The sequence below is a fragment of the Papaver somniferum genome, chromosome 8, assembly GCF_003573695.1.
Source record: "Papaver somniferum cultivar HN1 chromosome 8, ASM357369v1, whole genome shotgun sequence".
NCBI lineage: Eukaryota > Viridiplantae > Streptophyta > Magnoliopsida > Ranunculales > Papaveraceae > Papaver > Papaver somniferum.
Window position 1 is genome coordinate 5805994 of NC_039365.1, and position 14918 is coordinate 5820911.

The 14918-nt window shown below is 35.7% G+C and overlaps 1 protein-coding gene across 1 annotated transcript; it reads left to right on the forward strand.

The window, feature by feature from the left end:
- Window positions 1–376: 376 nt before the first annotated feature.
- Window positions 377–2226, forward strand: LOC113301414 (probable long-chain-alcohol O-fatty-acyltransferase 5). The gene has a single exon (XM_026550198.1). The coding sequence runs from the start codon at window positions 465–467 to the stop codon at window positions 1470–1472; it is 1008 nt and encodes a 335-aa protein (XP_026405983.1). The 5' UTR covers window positions 377–464; the 3' UTR covers window positions 1473–2226.
- Window positions 2227–14918: the final 12692 nt, after the last annotated feature.

A 14918-nucleotide genomic window follows, 5' to 3' on the forward strand; every position in this document is an offset into this window, starting at 1 on the left:
GATGACTTTAAAACCCTCGAGCCAAGATCTTTACTTGCTTTAGAAGAGTATGTGATTTGAGAAAGAGAACAAGTGTTTCAGTAACGTTAGTAATCTTCAACTTAGCATCAAATTATACTGTGCAGTAAATTTCACCTGGTTGGTTGATCTCCAATTTTGATGAGAACGAGCGGTCAAGATGGTCGAAGTAAACAACCAAAGTCAAGAGGTGGTAGCTGGCCGGTACCTATCAACAATATCCTATTTAATTGGGTGCAGTGACTGATTAAATGGTTGTAGACCCAACTCTTGTGTCTTCATTGGTTACGTTGTATTTATTTTTTTAAAAAGAAAACAGTAGATAGAAGAAAAAAAAGTCGTTAGGAGCCAAGCCAAGTATACTTCTGTTTGATCGAAATTTAACTAAAAGTCTAAAACTATGAAACTAGAGGAAGCAAGTCACCAAGATTGAAGATAGACTAACAATGGAGGAGATATGGAAGTTCATTAAGGTATGGTCTTTAGTTTTCATAGCCTTGAGTTATTGTTACTTCATTCCTTCAAGAATTCCAGAAGGAAAATTAAGATTGATTTGTGTCATCCCAATACTATACTTGTTCATAATTCTCCCTTGGAATCTCGACACCAACCTTCTTAGAGGTCCTACTACTCTGTATCTTGTTTGGTTAGGTAATTTCAATCTTCTTCTATTTTCATTTGGTAAAGGCCCTCTATCTCCTAAAGATCGACCAGTTTCGTTCTCAAATTTCTTGGCCCTTGCTTGTCTACCAATCAAGATCAAGCAAACAGGCAAGAATAGCAGTAATTCATCGCTCGAGTCATCCGAAAGACCTCCTTTACATTTGGCGATCAAAGTGTTGGTTTTGGCGATATTGACCATTGGTTGTGCACATAAAGAACACATCCATCCAAAACTTCTGTTGTTTTGTTACTGTGGTTATTTATATATTGGGTTAGAATTCACACTGCTTGCAGTTGGAGTCACAACTGCAAAAATTCTAAATTTAAAAACGGAACCAGTTTTCAACGAACCTTACTTTTCAGCATCACTGCAAGATTTTTGGGGTCGGAGATGGAATTTAATGATAACAAATATTCTGCGAGTAACTGTATATGAACCCATAAGGAAATGGGGTCAATTACCCGCTGTGACCGCGACATTCGTTGTTTCAGGAATTATGCACGAGATTATATTCTTTTACTTAATGGGGATGAATCCTACATGGGAAGTCACTTTGTTTTTTATTCTTCATGGGTTTTGTATTGGTTTAGAGATTAAGGTGAAAAAACGGGTTAAGGGAAGGTGGACACTGCCTCTAATGGTGTCAAGGCCATTGACAATTGGATTTGTGATGCCAACTAGTTTCTGGTTGTTCTTCCCACCACTCATAAAGGGTGGCTTTGATGAGAAGACAAGCAGAGAGATTGTCGCATGTCTTGATTACTTTTCCATGCAAACAACACACCAGTGATGCATGTAATTAACAACCTGAAATGATATTGATTAATATTGTTTTAAGATGACATTAATTTTCAGTAAAGATTAATGGAAGAAATATTTTAAATGAAACGATAGAAGTGTATGGAGGGTACTTATAAGTTATTCAATTCCGTAATCTACACTGCTGGCATAAAAACAGAACCTCTAGCTTCCTGGAGTTTCACTCGTTAACATGGTAGTCCAAGCTCAACAACGGCTTGCGACTTCGATCTACAGTCCATTGACTGACTAATCATTTTGTAGGTGCAAAATATCGCTCGATCAATAAAAACGCACGACAAACACTTAGCAATGTGGGAGAATCACAACAAGGGAGAAAGAATAACTGTACTACATCAATAGAGCGCTCCTATATTAGGAGAGCGCTCCAACATCAACAGAGCGCTCCAACATCGGCATTTATACATTTCAAGGGCGGCATTTATATATTTCAAGGGAGGCATTTATACATTTCAAGAGAGCGAGGCAACCTCCCTACCAGATCCGAAAATAAGTGTTTTATTAGCTGTACTCCAATGTCCATATTAGTTGTCATCTACTATGTAAACACATATATAAAGAAAAAGTCAGGAGAGAAAAAGGGGAGGTCAATTTTATCTTTAGTGTTCTCTTCTTTTTCCACCACCACCACTTAGATCTAGATCTCCAAGCTTCATTAACGGAGTCTTATGTAAACATCAAATAATTATAATGACGAAACGTAGATGTAGATCACATTGATCGAACCATGTAAAAAATCTCGAGTCTCCATTTACATTTTAATACTTTCATCTTAATTATTATGATAAACGTGTTTAGATCTATATAAATTATTAAAGGGGTGTTAGTTGTGTGATTTCCTCCTACTGCACATTTTTCCTATTTTCTCCTATTCATCAAAAAATCATAACACCTAGTGAAGAGTCTCTTTGTGAATGGGCATAGTTTAGTGGTCCTTAATAACTGCTGCATGCTATTATTTCCTTTTACGACCAATAATTCCACAAAAAAATCTTCTTCTCATTTGTTCATCCATGCCCACTTGCATAATTTGTAGGTTTCAAGTAAGTTCATCTCGGCTTTCCCTCTCTTGTCTTGGTTGTCCAGGATATCAATTGGTATGCAATTACACCCAAAGGCTAATGATGTCCCGCACGACAGTGCGTGGAGGAGTTATAAGCTAGCGGGTTTAAATCTCTTGGATGATAATATTATTTGCAAACCTAGCCATTGATGATGATTGTACAATTGTCAGAAGATATTATTGTAAATAAGCCCTTTACCTTAATTTAATAAATCTATTACGGTCTTGTAGATTTGTATTATTTTTCATTTATAAGGACGTCTTCCTCTTCCCCTTTTAACCCAATATAGTTCTGTGAGGAGGTTAAATCCAATCACAAATTAACGAAGATTGTGTTGGAAACTGCACAAAAATCAAATCTAAATCACAAACAGCTGAGTCGCGGACTAGGTCGCTGTCTTTAAGGTGTTTCGTGACTTTTCCTCTTAATTGTGCTAACAGTTAAAAATTTGTCGAAAACCCTATGGAATAAAACAGCTGATATTCTTTTGCTCGATTTTTCTGCACTTTGAAAAATCGAACCAACTATCACTCTTTCTAACACTTGCTCAAAATCACCCGAAAACAGATAATCTTCTCTTTTCAGAAAACCATCCTTTTTAATGGCTTAAGAGAATCAATTAAGTTTTAATGGAAATAAATTCTGATTAATTACCCAAAATTAATCTTCCGTAACAGTCAGAAAACGGTCAGAGTATAATACCAAAATTAATGAAAATTAATTAGAGAATAATTTTCTTAAAACGTTTTTGAAAACCAAAAGTCAAACTTGCAAAAAGTTATTTTTCAAATCACCAGACCCCCCAAGGCCCCGCTCTCCCGGACTTTTGATAAACAATATATATATAATATACCTACACAAATGTATGGGGTGAGACTTGAACCCAAGTCTATAGTGCAGGAGCCCAAAATAATACCACCACACTATTTTTCTAAGTTTGATATAATAATAAAAAACTATGTTTTTAAATATATATATATCTCCCAACAATCTCTCACTTATATTTTAAAAACATTGAGCAAGTATTGTATAGTTATGCATCTGCAAAGGTGCCTTTCGACTTGAACCTCTGCATAGTGTTAAACTTTCTAAGTACCAGGTGACTAGAGTGACTTGCGCCTTGAACTCTAACTGATATTAGATTATATAACACACACAACTATATCTAGAGTAAAGTCCTTAAGTTCGCACATTTAGGCCATGTGTTTATCCTCCTTTTCACAAATGATCTAGAGAAATGCCCAATTTCTCATAGAAGGCGGCCACACCTTCACATTCGTATAGGTGATTCTATCAAGAATACTCATGTGTATGCCACTCTAACTTAAGATCTATAGACATTATTAAGAGTTAAAAAACTCAACCTGTTTCCCATTTCAGGATATCATGCTATGGGAATGCATGACTCTATCATATCATTTATAACTTCGTCTAGTCCCTTTGAACCTATTTCTAGGTTAGGTATTCCATTAAAAATGACTCAACTTCTAACGGGCAATAGTCCCATGCTTTTAGAGGTATTCCATACCTTTTCTCTTGCTAGTCCTTTCGTCAAAGGATCAACTAAGTTTCCTTCAGATCTTACATGATATACTCTAACAACACCAGTTGTGAGAAATTCTCTAACTGTGTCGTGCTTTCGACGTATCTGTCGATTTTTATTATTATTATCTCTACTACTCCGATAGCCGCAGTACTATCGTAGTGGATCAAAGTGGCTGGTATCGGTTTTTCCCATACTGGAATGTCTGACAACAGACTCTTCAGCCATCCTGCATCTTCACTAGCTGCTGTTAGTGCCATCAATTCATCCTCCATCGTACATTAGGATATAATTATCTGTTTCTTTGATCTCCAAGATACAGCGCCCCCAGCAATAGTAAAAACATATCCACTGGTGGCATCGGAATCATCTGAAAGAGTGTTCCAATTAGCATCGCTAAATCCTTCAAGGACTGCTGGATACCTCTTATAGTGTAATCCTAGGTTTTTGGTTCTTTTCAGATACCGCATAACCCTCTCAATAGCATCACAGTGTTCCAAACTAGGATTACTGGTAAACCTGCACAGAACTCCCACTACATATGCAATGTCTGATCTAGTATAATCAGTTGCATAACACAGACTTCCAATTATACTAGCATATTCAGATTGTCTAACACTTTCTCCAGTATTCTTAACCAATTTCACCTTAGGATCAAACGGAGTACAACACAGGTTTAGAATCAAAATATTCATACTTCCTCAGAATTTTTTCAACGTAGTGAGATTGATCTAAACAAATACCACTACTAATTCTAGTTATTTTGATTCCCAAGATTACCTAGCCTCACCCAAATCTATCATGTCAAAATTCGGACTAAGCATGCTTTTAGTTTCATTGACAACAGATAAATTGGAACCAAATATCAGCAAATCATCCACATACAAGCAAAGAATCACACACACATCATTCTCAGATTTATAGTACATGCATTTGTCACCCTCATTTATTCTGAAGTTATTTGAAATCATTAAATTATCAAATTTCTTATGCCATTGTTTAGGAGATTGTTTCAAACCGTAAAGAGATTTTTCTAGCTTACATACTTTATGTTCTTGTCCAGGAATTACAAAACCTTCAGGTTGTTCCATGTAAATTTCCACTTCTAGTTCACCATTCAAAGAGGCAGTGTTAACATCCATTTGGTGAATAACAATATTATGAGCAGCAACAACAACAATCAAAACACGTATAGATATTAATCTAGTAACAGGAGAATAAGTATCAAAAAAGTCTACGTTCTCTGTTTCCTAAATCCTTTGGCAACCAGTATAGCCTTGTGCTTATCTACTGTCCCATCAGGTTTGAGTTTCCTTTTCAAAACCCATTTATAACCTATAGGATTACAACCAGGAGGTAAATCTACTATACGCCAAGTTCCATTAGACGTATGAAAATCCCATTCATTATCTACAGCTTCTTTCCAGAAGCTAGACTCTGCATAAATAAACGACTCTTGTAAATTAGAAGGTTCTTCTTCTACGGCATAAAATTCAAAATCAGGATCTCTTGTGTCAGTCCTAGCCCTTTTACTTCGTGTAGGTTCAACTTCAGTGATCCTAGTTTCTGCACTTCTAGGTTCTTCTAATCTAGGTTCAGAATCAGCACTAGGTAAAACACTAGGTAAATAATCCCCACTATTACCCCAACTATTTATAGATTCAAAAGGAAATATTTCTTCAAAGGAATCAACATCAATAGATTCAATAATAACCTTATTATTAATATCAAAGAACCTATAAGCTTTACTGTTTTGAGCATAACCAATAAAAACACATTCATAAGCTCTAGTTTCTAACTTATGTCTTTTAGGATCAGGTTTTCTAACAAAATATAAACAACCCCAAACTCTAAAATAAGAGACATTAGGTTTTCTATTTCTCCAAAGTTCATAAGGAGATATCATGGTTTATTATTGGAAATGCGGTTCAAAACATGACAAACAGTTAACAAACATTCACCCCGCCAATGAGAAGCAGTACCAAAGCTAAGAAAACAAGCAACAGTAAATATAGTAAGTGTAAGGTTGTTTCTTTCAACTTTCCCGTTCATTTGAGGATTATATGGAGCAGTTTTTCATGTATAATGCCATTAGTTTGATAAATCTCAGTAAAGGAGCAGAATCATATTCAGTGCCTCTATCACTACGAAACCTCTTAATTTTTTTTACCAAATTGATTTTCAGTTTCAGCAATAAAATCTTAAACTTTTCAATAGCTTCATTCTTATGGATCAACAAATAAACATAAGTATAATTAGAACAATCATCAATGAACTCATGATATACCTCTTGCCATTTCTAGTTAGGATACCTTCATATTCACACAAATTAGAATGTATTTACTCTAGTGGTTTGGATTTTCTTACAACAGATTTATGTGAACTCTTGGTTATTTTTGCTTGACTACAACATTCCCATTTCTCAAATTCATTTTCAAAAAATTCAGGGAGGACACCTAACTTGCTCATGTTATTTACTAACTTTTTACCCACATGACAAAGCCTAGCATGCCAAACATTAAAATTGCAAACCATATAAGCAGAAGAATCAATTTTACTCAAAGCATCAACATTAATCTTAAACATTCCATCAGTATCATAACCTTTTCCTACAAAACTCTTATTCTTAGTTATAGTGTAAATATCAGACCCAATAGTTTGGTACAAACCAGCCTTGTTGAGAAGATAGCCCGAAACAAGGTTCTTTATCATTTCTGGAGTGTGAAGGACATCTTTCAGCATGAGTGCCTTCCCATAAGTAAAATTGAACTCTACCGTACCAGAACCTTTCACCATAGTGTTGTGAGAGTCTCCCAACAACACTTAATTTCTCATCCTTGGTTTCAGCATAAGTCTTAAAATGTACCTATCAAAACAACAATGGCGCGAAGCACCACTGTCTATCCACCACCCATCAGTTCCACCAACCATGTAGAACTATGGATAAGAGACCATGTATAATGTCACCCACAACATTAGCTTATGCGTTATTCTTTTCCTTGTTAAACCTGCAATTCCTAGCCATGTGGTTTGGTTTACCACAGATATAACAAAGAAACACAGAATTGGAATTATTTCCATTTTCGATGGGTGTTGGTTCTTGTTTTGATCAGGCCTTCCTCCTTTTTTCTGGTTCGGGTTAGGTTTCATATCCTTTTTCTTAGGTTTCAAACTCGGATGAGTTTTATTGTTAAAAACAATGAGAATCTCTTCCTTCTTATCTTGTTTTCGAGCTTCTTCCTCAACCCTGAGCTTAACAATCAAACTTTCAAGAGAAAATTCTTTAGTCTTATGACGCAATGAATTACAAAAATCTATCCACCTAGGTGGTAACTTGTCAATCATTACAGAAACTTGAAATTGTTCATCAGTTTTCATACCTTCGGTCAGAATTTCATTGGCAATTTTTTTAAGTTCATGAGCATGTGCAACAACTGATCTATCATCCACCATTTGGTATCTCAAATACCGGCTCAGAGCATACTTCTTTGAACCAGCTTCCTCGGTGTCATATTTTTTTTGTAATGCACCCCATACATATTTCGCAGTTTCAAAAGTTGAATAATACTTATATAAATCATCAGATAATGCATTAAGAATGTAGTTTTTGCAATCAAAGTCATCATCGACCCATTTTTCAATGTCCTTCTATTTCTCCACAAGAGTTTGAGAAACAACATCTTTGGAACCACCGGTAGGAGGTGAATCAGAAGCACCATCATCAGTAGAAGCAGTCTTATCAGCAGCAGGTTCCAGGGTTTCAGGATGAACACTCGACACAATCATATGCAGCTCCATTAGTTTGAGATAAAAGAACATCTTCAGCTTCCATCTTCTGAAATGCAGCCCTTCAAATTTGAAAGGCTTGTTGGTATCGTCAACGCGCTTCTTTTCAAACTCCATGGCCAATCAGATCACCTTAAAATTGTTGGAAAGTGCAAAAAAATCAAAACGAATCACAAACAGCCGAGTCGCGGACTAGGTCGCTATCTTTTAGGTTTTTCGCGACTCTGCCTCTTGATTGTGCTACTAGTTAAAAATTTGTAAAAAACCCTATGGGATAAAACGGCTGATACTCTCTTGCTCGATTTCTCAGCACCTTGAGAAATCGAACCAACTATCACTCTTTCTAACACTTGCTCAGAACCACCCGAAAACAAATAATCTTCTCTTTTCAGAAAACCAGCCTTTTTAATGGCTTAAGAGAATCAATTAAGTTTTAATGGAAATAAATTCTGACTAATTACCCAAAATTAATCTTCCCTAACAGTCAGAAAACGGTTAGAATATAATACCAAGATTAATGAAAATTAATTAGAGAAATTTCCTTAAAACGTTTTTGAAAACTAAAAATCAAATTTGCAAAAAGTTATTTTTCAAATCACCAGACCTCCCAAGACCCCCAGGCCCCGCTCTCCTGGACTTTTGATAAAATATATATATAATATACCTACACAAATGTATGGGATGAGACTTGAACCGAAGTCTATAGTGTGGGAGCCCAAAATAATACCACCACACTATTTATCTAAGTTTGATATAATATTACAAAACAATGTTTTTAATTAAATATATATATTTCCCAACAGATTGGCATGTTAATGTGAAAATAAAGTGCATAAGAAAATTAAACCCATACATGTCGAAGTACATACGACTATTGTTGATGTTATATATATGAACACTTCAGATCAGTTATTTCAATTTTGCACTTAATTTTAATTTGTTTTGATTTTCCATTGATTGTAGTGAGTTTAATAGGATGTTGATACCTTTGATTAAGATTAACGTTGATGTTCAAATATAATAGTAAGTGAACAAATTTTAATTCTTTGTAATTGAACCTAATTAAACCTATATTTTTAGTGCTTTTCAATTTTTGGTCGGTAATAGTGGTGATATCGGAAGAGGGTAGTAATGCAGATGGTGGTGGTGGTGGAGGCAAAGAGAATACAGAGGATCTGGTTAACCCGAACTTAATTAGTGGGTTTGCAGGTGGTTAAGATCAAAACTAGTGTTGTAGTAAACTAAGGGTTTATTTGATCTAAATAAATGGTAATGTCTGAATCTCATTAACCAACACAGAAGAGATAAATCTCTTCTTATAGGCAAAAGTCAACAATACAGGCTGTCATAACAACACTCAACCTGTACGGACATATAAAGCTAAAGGCACACTCATACATGACTACAGGCAGACACAATTACAGATAAGCAATAAAACATAGCCAAAAGTATAACTGTTAACTGATTTTTACATTTACTAGCCCTCCTCAAGCTGATGGGGATTCATCACCTTCAGCTTGTGCTTGAGAAACTCAAATCTGGGAGTACTGAGACCCTTAGTGAAGATATCAACTGCCTACTGTAATGTTGAAACATAAACCACCTGCAAAGTTTTAGATTGCACCAACTCTCTGACAAAATCGAAATCCGGAGCTAAGTGTTTTATCCTACTGTAAAAAACTGGATTTGAGTTCAATGCAATAGAACTCTTGTTGTCACAAGCAATGGAAGGAGGAACTGGTATGAAGATTTAAAGGTCTTTGAGAATGTGAAAAATCCATAGAACTTCTGTAGAAGTAGAGTCTAGAGATCTATATTCTATTTCAGTACCACTTCTGGAGACTGTAGGCTGTTTCTTAGAATACCAAGAAACAGGATTGCCACCAAAAAAGATGCAATATCCACTAACTGATCTTTTATCATCAGGATTACCATCCCAATCAGCATCAGTAAACCCTTGTAAATCATTGAAGCCTTTTTAAAACACAAGACCATGTCCTAGAGTACCTTTGATAAATCTGAGAATTCTCTTAGCAACCTGTAGATGTGCAGTAGTTGGAGCATGCATGAACTGACAAACTTGATTGACTGCATAACTGATATCAGGTCTTCTCCATGTGAGATACTGCAAAGAGCCAATTAAAGATTTGTACTTTGTAGAAAGAGGTTCTCCATCTTAAGCAGAAAGCTTGAAATTGGCTGGACAAGGAGATGAGAAAGGATTAATACCAACAAGATTGTATTTCTGGAGAAGCTCAATAACATACTTGGTCTGACATATAAAAAGACCTTTAGGCTTCCTGGTTACTTGCAAGCCCAAGAAAAAATGTAGTTCACCAAGATCCTTTACTGGGAAAAGAGTGTTCAGATATGTGATAATCTTATTGCAATGAGATATATAATTTCCAGTGACAATAATATCATCCACATAGATCAACATAATAGTAAGTTTGGAACCCAGTTTCTGAAAAAATATTGAAGAATCATCTAATGATGGTTTGAAGTCAAGTGAGATCAAAGATTGAGAAAGTTTTTCATACCAAGCCCTTGGGGCTTGCTTCAACCTATATAAAGACTTGTTAAGCTTACACACATACTCAGGATGATGAGGATCTTCATAGCCTGGAGGTTGAACCATATACACATCTTCTTTAAGATCTCCATGAAGAAAAGCATTGCTAATATCAAACTGTTTAATGTGTCAATTAAAATTCACAGCAAGAGAAAGTACAATTCTGATGGTTGTTGGACTTACCACAGGGATGAAGGTATCAGTGTAATGAAGACCTTCAAGTTGATGATATCCCTTAGCCACAAGTCTGGCTTTGCATCTCTCAATAGATCCATCTGCATTGTGTTTCACTTTATATACCCATTTTCATCCCAACTAGATTTTATGATGGATGAGGTGGAACTTTTGTCCAAGTATCACCCTCTAGAAGAGCATTATGTTCTCTATCCATTGCAGTGCACCAAACATGTATTTTCTTTTCCTGAGAATAACAAGTTGGTATTGGGGGTTCAATTGTGGAAATGTAGGAAGCTGGTAGAACATGTTTAGTTCAGAAAAGAACCTTTGGCCTATAAATGTTATTCTTTGCTCTAGTAGTCATAGTGTGTGTATTAGTTGTCATGGTTCCAGCAGATGGCATGGAAGCAATGGATGGAGAAGATGGAACATCTGAAGAAAGTATAGAAGTGGAATTAAGAATATACAATGAGGAATATGGTAAAGTAGTTGGTATGTCATAAGAGACTAAAGGAGGAGAAGCATCATCTAATAGAGTAAGAGGCAGATCAAACTGAGAAAAAACATCACTAAGAGTAGTAGTGGAAGTAATAAATGAGTAAGGAAAGACATTTTCATGGAAAACAACATGCCTAGAAATGTAAACTTTGTGAGAAATTTGGTCCAAGCATATGTAACCCTTACTCTGAGAACTATAACCAAGAAAAATGCATTTGGTGCTTCTAGGCTGAAGTTTATTAGAAGTATAAGGTTTCAACGATGGGAAGCACAGACAGCTAAAACTCTTGAGAAAATGATAATCTGGAAATTTATTGTTTAATTTTTCAAATGGAGAAAGAGATTGTAAAGATTTAGCGCAGGTAATCTATTGTTAGTGTAATTAGAAGTAGCAAGAGCATCAAACCAATAAGAAAGAGGAAGAGAAGCTTGAATGAGGAATGTTCTTGTGATATCAATGAGATGTCTATGTTTAGACTCAGCTACACCATTTTGTTCCGGTGTATGAGGGCAGGTGAGTTCATAAATGATGCCATAATTGGACAGAAAAGAATCAAGTTCATGGTTTACAAACTCACCACCACCACCAGTTCTCACAATTTTGATAGTAGTAGATAGTTGGTTTTCAATAGTAGTTTTAAATGTAGAATTTTTTTAGTAAAGTCAGATTTGAGAGTAAGAGGAAATACCCAGCAGAACTTGGTGAAATCATCAATAATATTGACATAGAATCTGTATCAATTTACAGAAGAAACTGGGGAAGGACCCCAAACATCAAGATGAAGTAGTTGTAAAGGAGATAAGGACACAAAAGTTGACATTTGAAAAGGTTGCTTATGAAATCTCCCTAATTGACATTCACTACATAACAGTGGCTTTGACATAACATTGTCAAGCTTTATTGTTCTACAAACTTTACTAAAAGACACAAAAGATGGATGAGCTAATCTTCTGTGCCAAATTACAGAAGAAGCATCAACACAGGACAAGGCAGATTTGCACTGAATATTTTTGTGAAGAGGATATAGTCCATTTTCACTGGGCCCTATGAAGAGATTCCTCCCTGATCTCAGATCCTTTATGCAAAAATCATTTGGAGTGAAAGTTAGAGCACAAGAATTGTCTCTAGTAAATTTATGAACAGAAATAAGATTGTGAGAGGCTTGAGGAACATGAAGAATTTTGTTTAAATGGAAGTTCTTGGAAGGAAAAGAAAAAGTACTAGAACCATGACCTAGGATACAGATACCTGCACCATTTTCTGTAATAACCAGATCATTGCCATGATAATATGTTGAAGCAGAAGTATCAAGATTGCTTGCATCATCAGTCAAATGATCTGTTGCACCAGAATCCATGGATTTTCCCCAAAGATATTAGCATAAGCAAGCATTGCTTGAATGTTTCTTGGCGGACCATTCCCTTGATAAGCAAAGTTAAGATGGTTCCAACATTCTCTAGCATCATGACCATACTTGCGGCAGATTTGACAAGTAGGTCTTTCTCCAGAGGACAAATCAGAAATAAGAGATTTAGCCGATTGAGTAGTATGAGAAGGTAACAAACCTTGAGAAGAATTTTTTGCTGTAGAAAAAGAACTTCTACCACGACCTCTAAAGTTGGAATTTTGATAACCAGGACCAAAACTTCTACCACCACGACGAAATTTTTTGTGTTGAGTTGCAAAAGCACGATTGACTGATTCTTCATGTAAATCTTTGATCTTGTTGTAATAACAATTTCTTGACTGAGAAGTAAGTTGTGAAGTTAGATAATAGTAACCGGAGGATATCTAATCCGAATTCAAATAGCAAATGAGGCATAGTCATAACTGAGAGCTCCAAGAGTAACAATCACTAATTCATCATATGAGACATGAGATCCAGTAGATGCAAGTTGATCTGATAGAAGCTTGATATCATTGAGAAGATAAGGAATAGAACGATCCCATTGTTTGATAGAGATAAGTTTTGTCCTCAATTGAATTGAGTGTGTTGATGAAACTCGAGCAAATCTTTCATTAATTTATTTCCACAATTCATATGAAGTATAGATAGAAGAAAAGTAAGCAATTACCGAGTCAGATATTGTTGAATTCAACCATGGAATAATTGTAGCATCCTCATCCATCCAATCTGAGTACAGAGGATTTTCAATTCCATTCATTTCATTTCTTGGAGAAGTAAAATGAGGAGGACATGAAAATGAACCATCAAGAAATTTCATGATCTTGAACTTACTAATTACAGGAAGAACAAGAAATTTTCATGTTAGGAAAATATCATCTTTGAGTTTGAGATAAACAATACTTGTTAATTGGTGTAAAGGAACCCTAGAAATGGAGAATGAAGTTGGATTTTCCATTGAAGAAGAAGGGAATTGATGAATCATTCAATAAATACAAAGTAAATCTGAGAGAAGAATATTCAAGAACAAGAATGAAGAAGATGAGCGGATACAGTGACCAAGAATCTACCAGAGTGATACCATAGTTGATTGAAAGAAATGGTAATGGCTGAATCTCATTAACCAACACAGAAGAGATGAATCTCTTCTTATAGACAAAAGCCAACAATACAGGCTGTCATAACAACAGTCAACATGTACGGACATATAAAGCTAAAGGCACACTCATACAGGACTACGAGCAGACACAATTATAGACAAGCAATAAAACAGTTAGCCAAAAGTATAATTGTTAACTTATTTTTACATTTACTAGGGTTTAGGTGAGGTGAAGTACTAATAATAGATTAAGCAGGAGGATCTGTTAAAAATTATTCACACTTCCAAAGCAGGCCCCAATTATCACTTTTTAAAGCAAAGTAAAATAAATATATCTTCTCCATCCATTTCACAACCAATGGCTGGCTACCTGCTATCTTAAAACTCTTCCCGCACGACAGTGTTGAATAGCACGACCAGAAATACAAACATTCAAACCGACAGCAAACTTGAATGAGCAAACAATTAACAAACATCAACTATAAAGATCGTATGACCAGAAATCGAGACTTAAAATTACACAGTTCATGAATTGAAAAATGAAAAAAATACAAAGTTTTAGCTTAAATTTGTGCAACCCATAAATCCAGGGTGCACGTTCCCTTCCGTCTTTGATTGGACATCCATTTTCGCATATGCATCGGAAACACAGGAGATAATAATAAAAAATGCTAGATAACCCCACTCCCTACGACTACTCCCTTCCCCGCCTATGTGTCATGTAGTATTGGTCAAACCAAAAATAATGGACCCCCTGCTTTTTCGTTGGGATTAAATTTGATGAAATCAAAAATCTGGATGGAGCCACCTAATGATCGAAGGGAATGGGGAATGGGGTGGGGAAGTGTAGCATCTTCGGATAATAATAAGCAAAAACTCTTCACGGACCGCATGAAAAATCATCCGGAAACCATCTTCACATATATTTTCAATGATGGGCCCTAAAGTGGGCCCCTACTAATTTCCAAATGGGTTGGTACTCTTTTTCTGCATAATGAAGGGCTCACAGGCGGAGCCAGAAAACCAACTAAGGGAAAGCAAAAAATTTCTAAGGGGTGCAACCATAATAAATTGGGCTTACAAACCCAACATGTTAAGAATTTTGTGTTTTGGAGCCAGTTGGGTAGAGTGTGCAATTGTTTGGTATATGCTGGCTCTCGCCCATGACCGCCACCGGGCTCATGACTACTCATTTGAATTATTGATGGCTTAAATTCACATATTTTGCGTGTTGGCGTCTTCAAATTACATGCAAGTAAGCCAACTATTCCA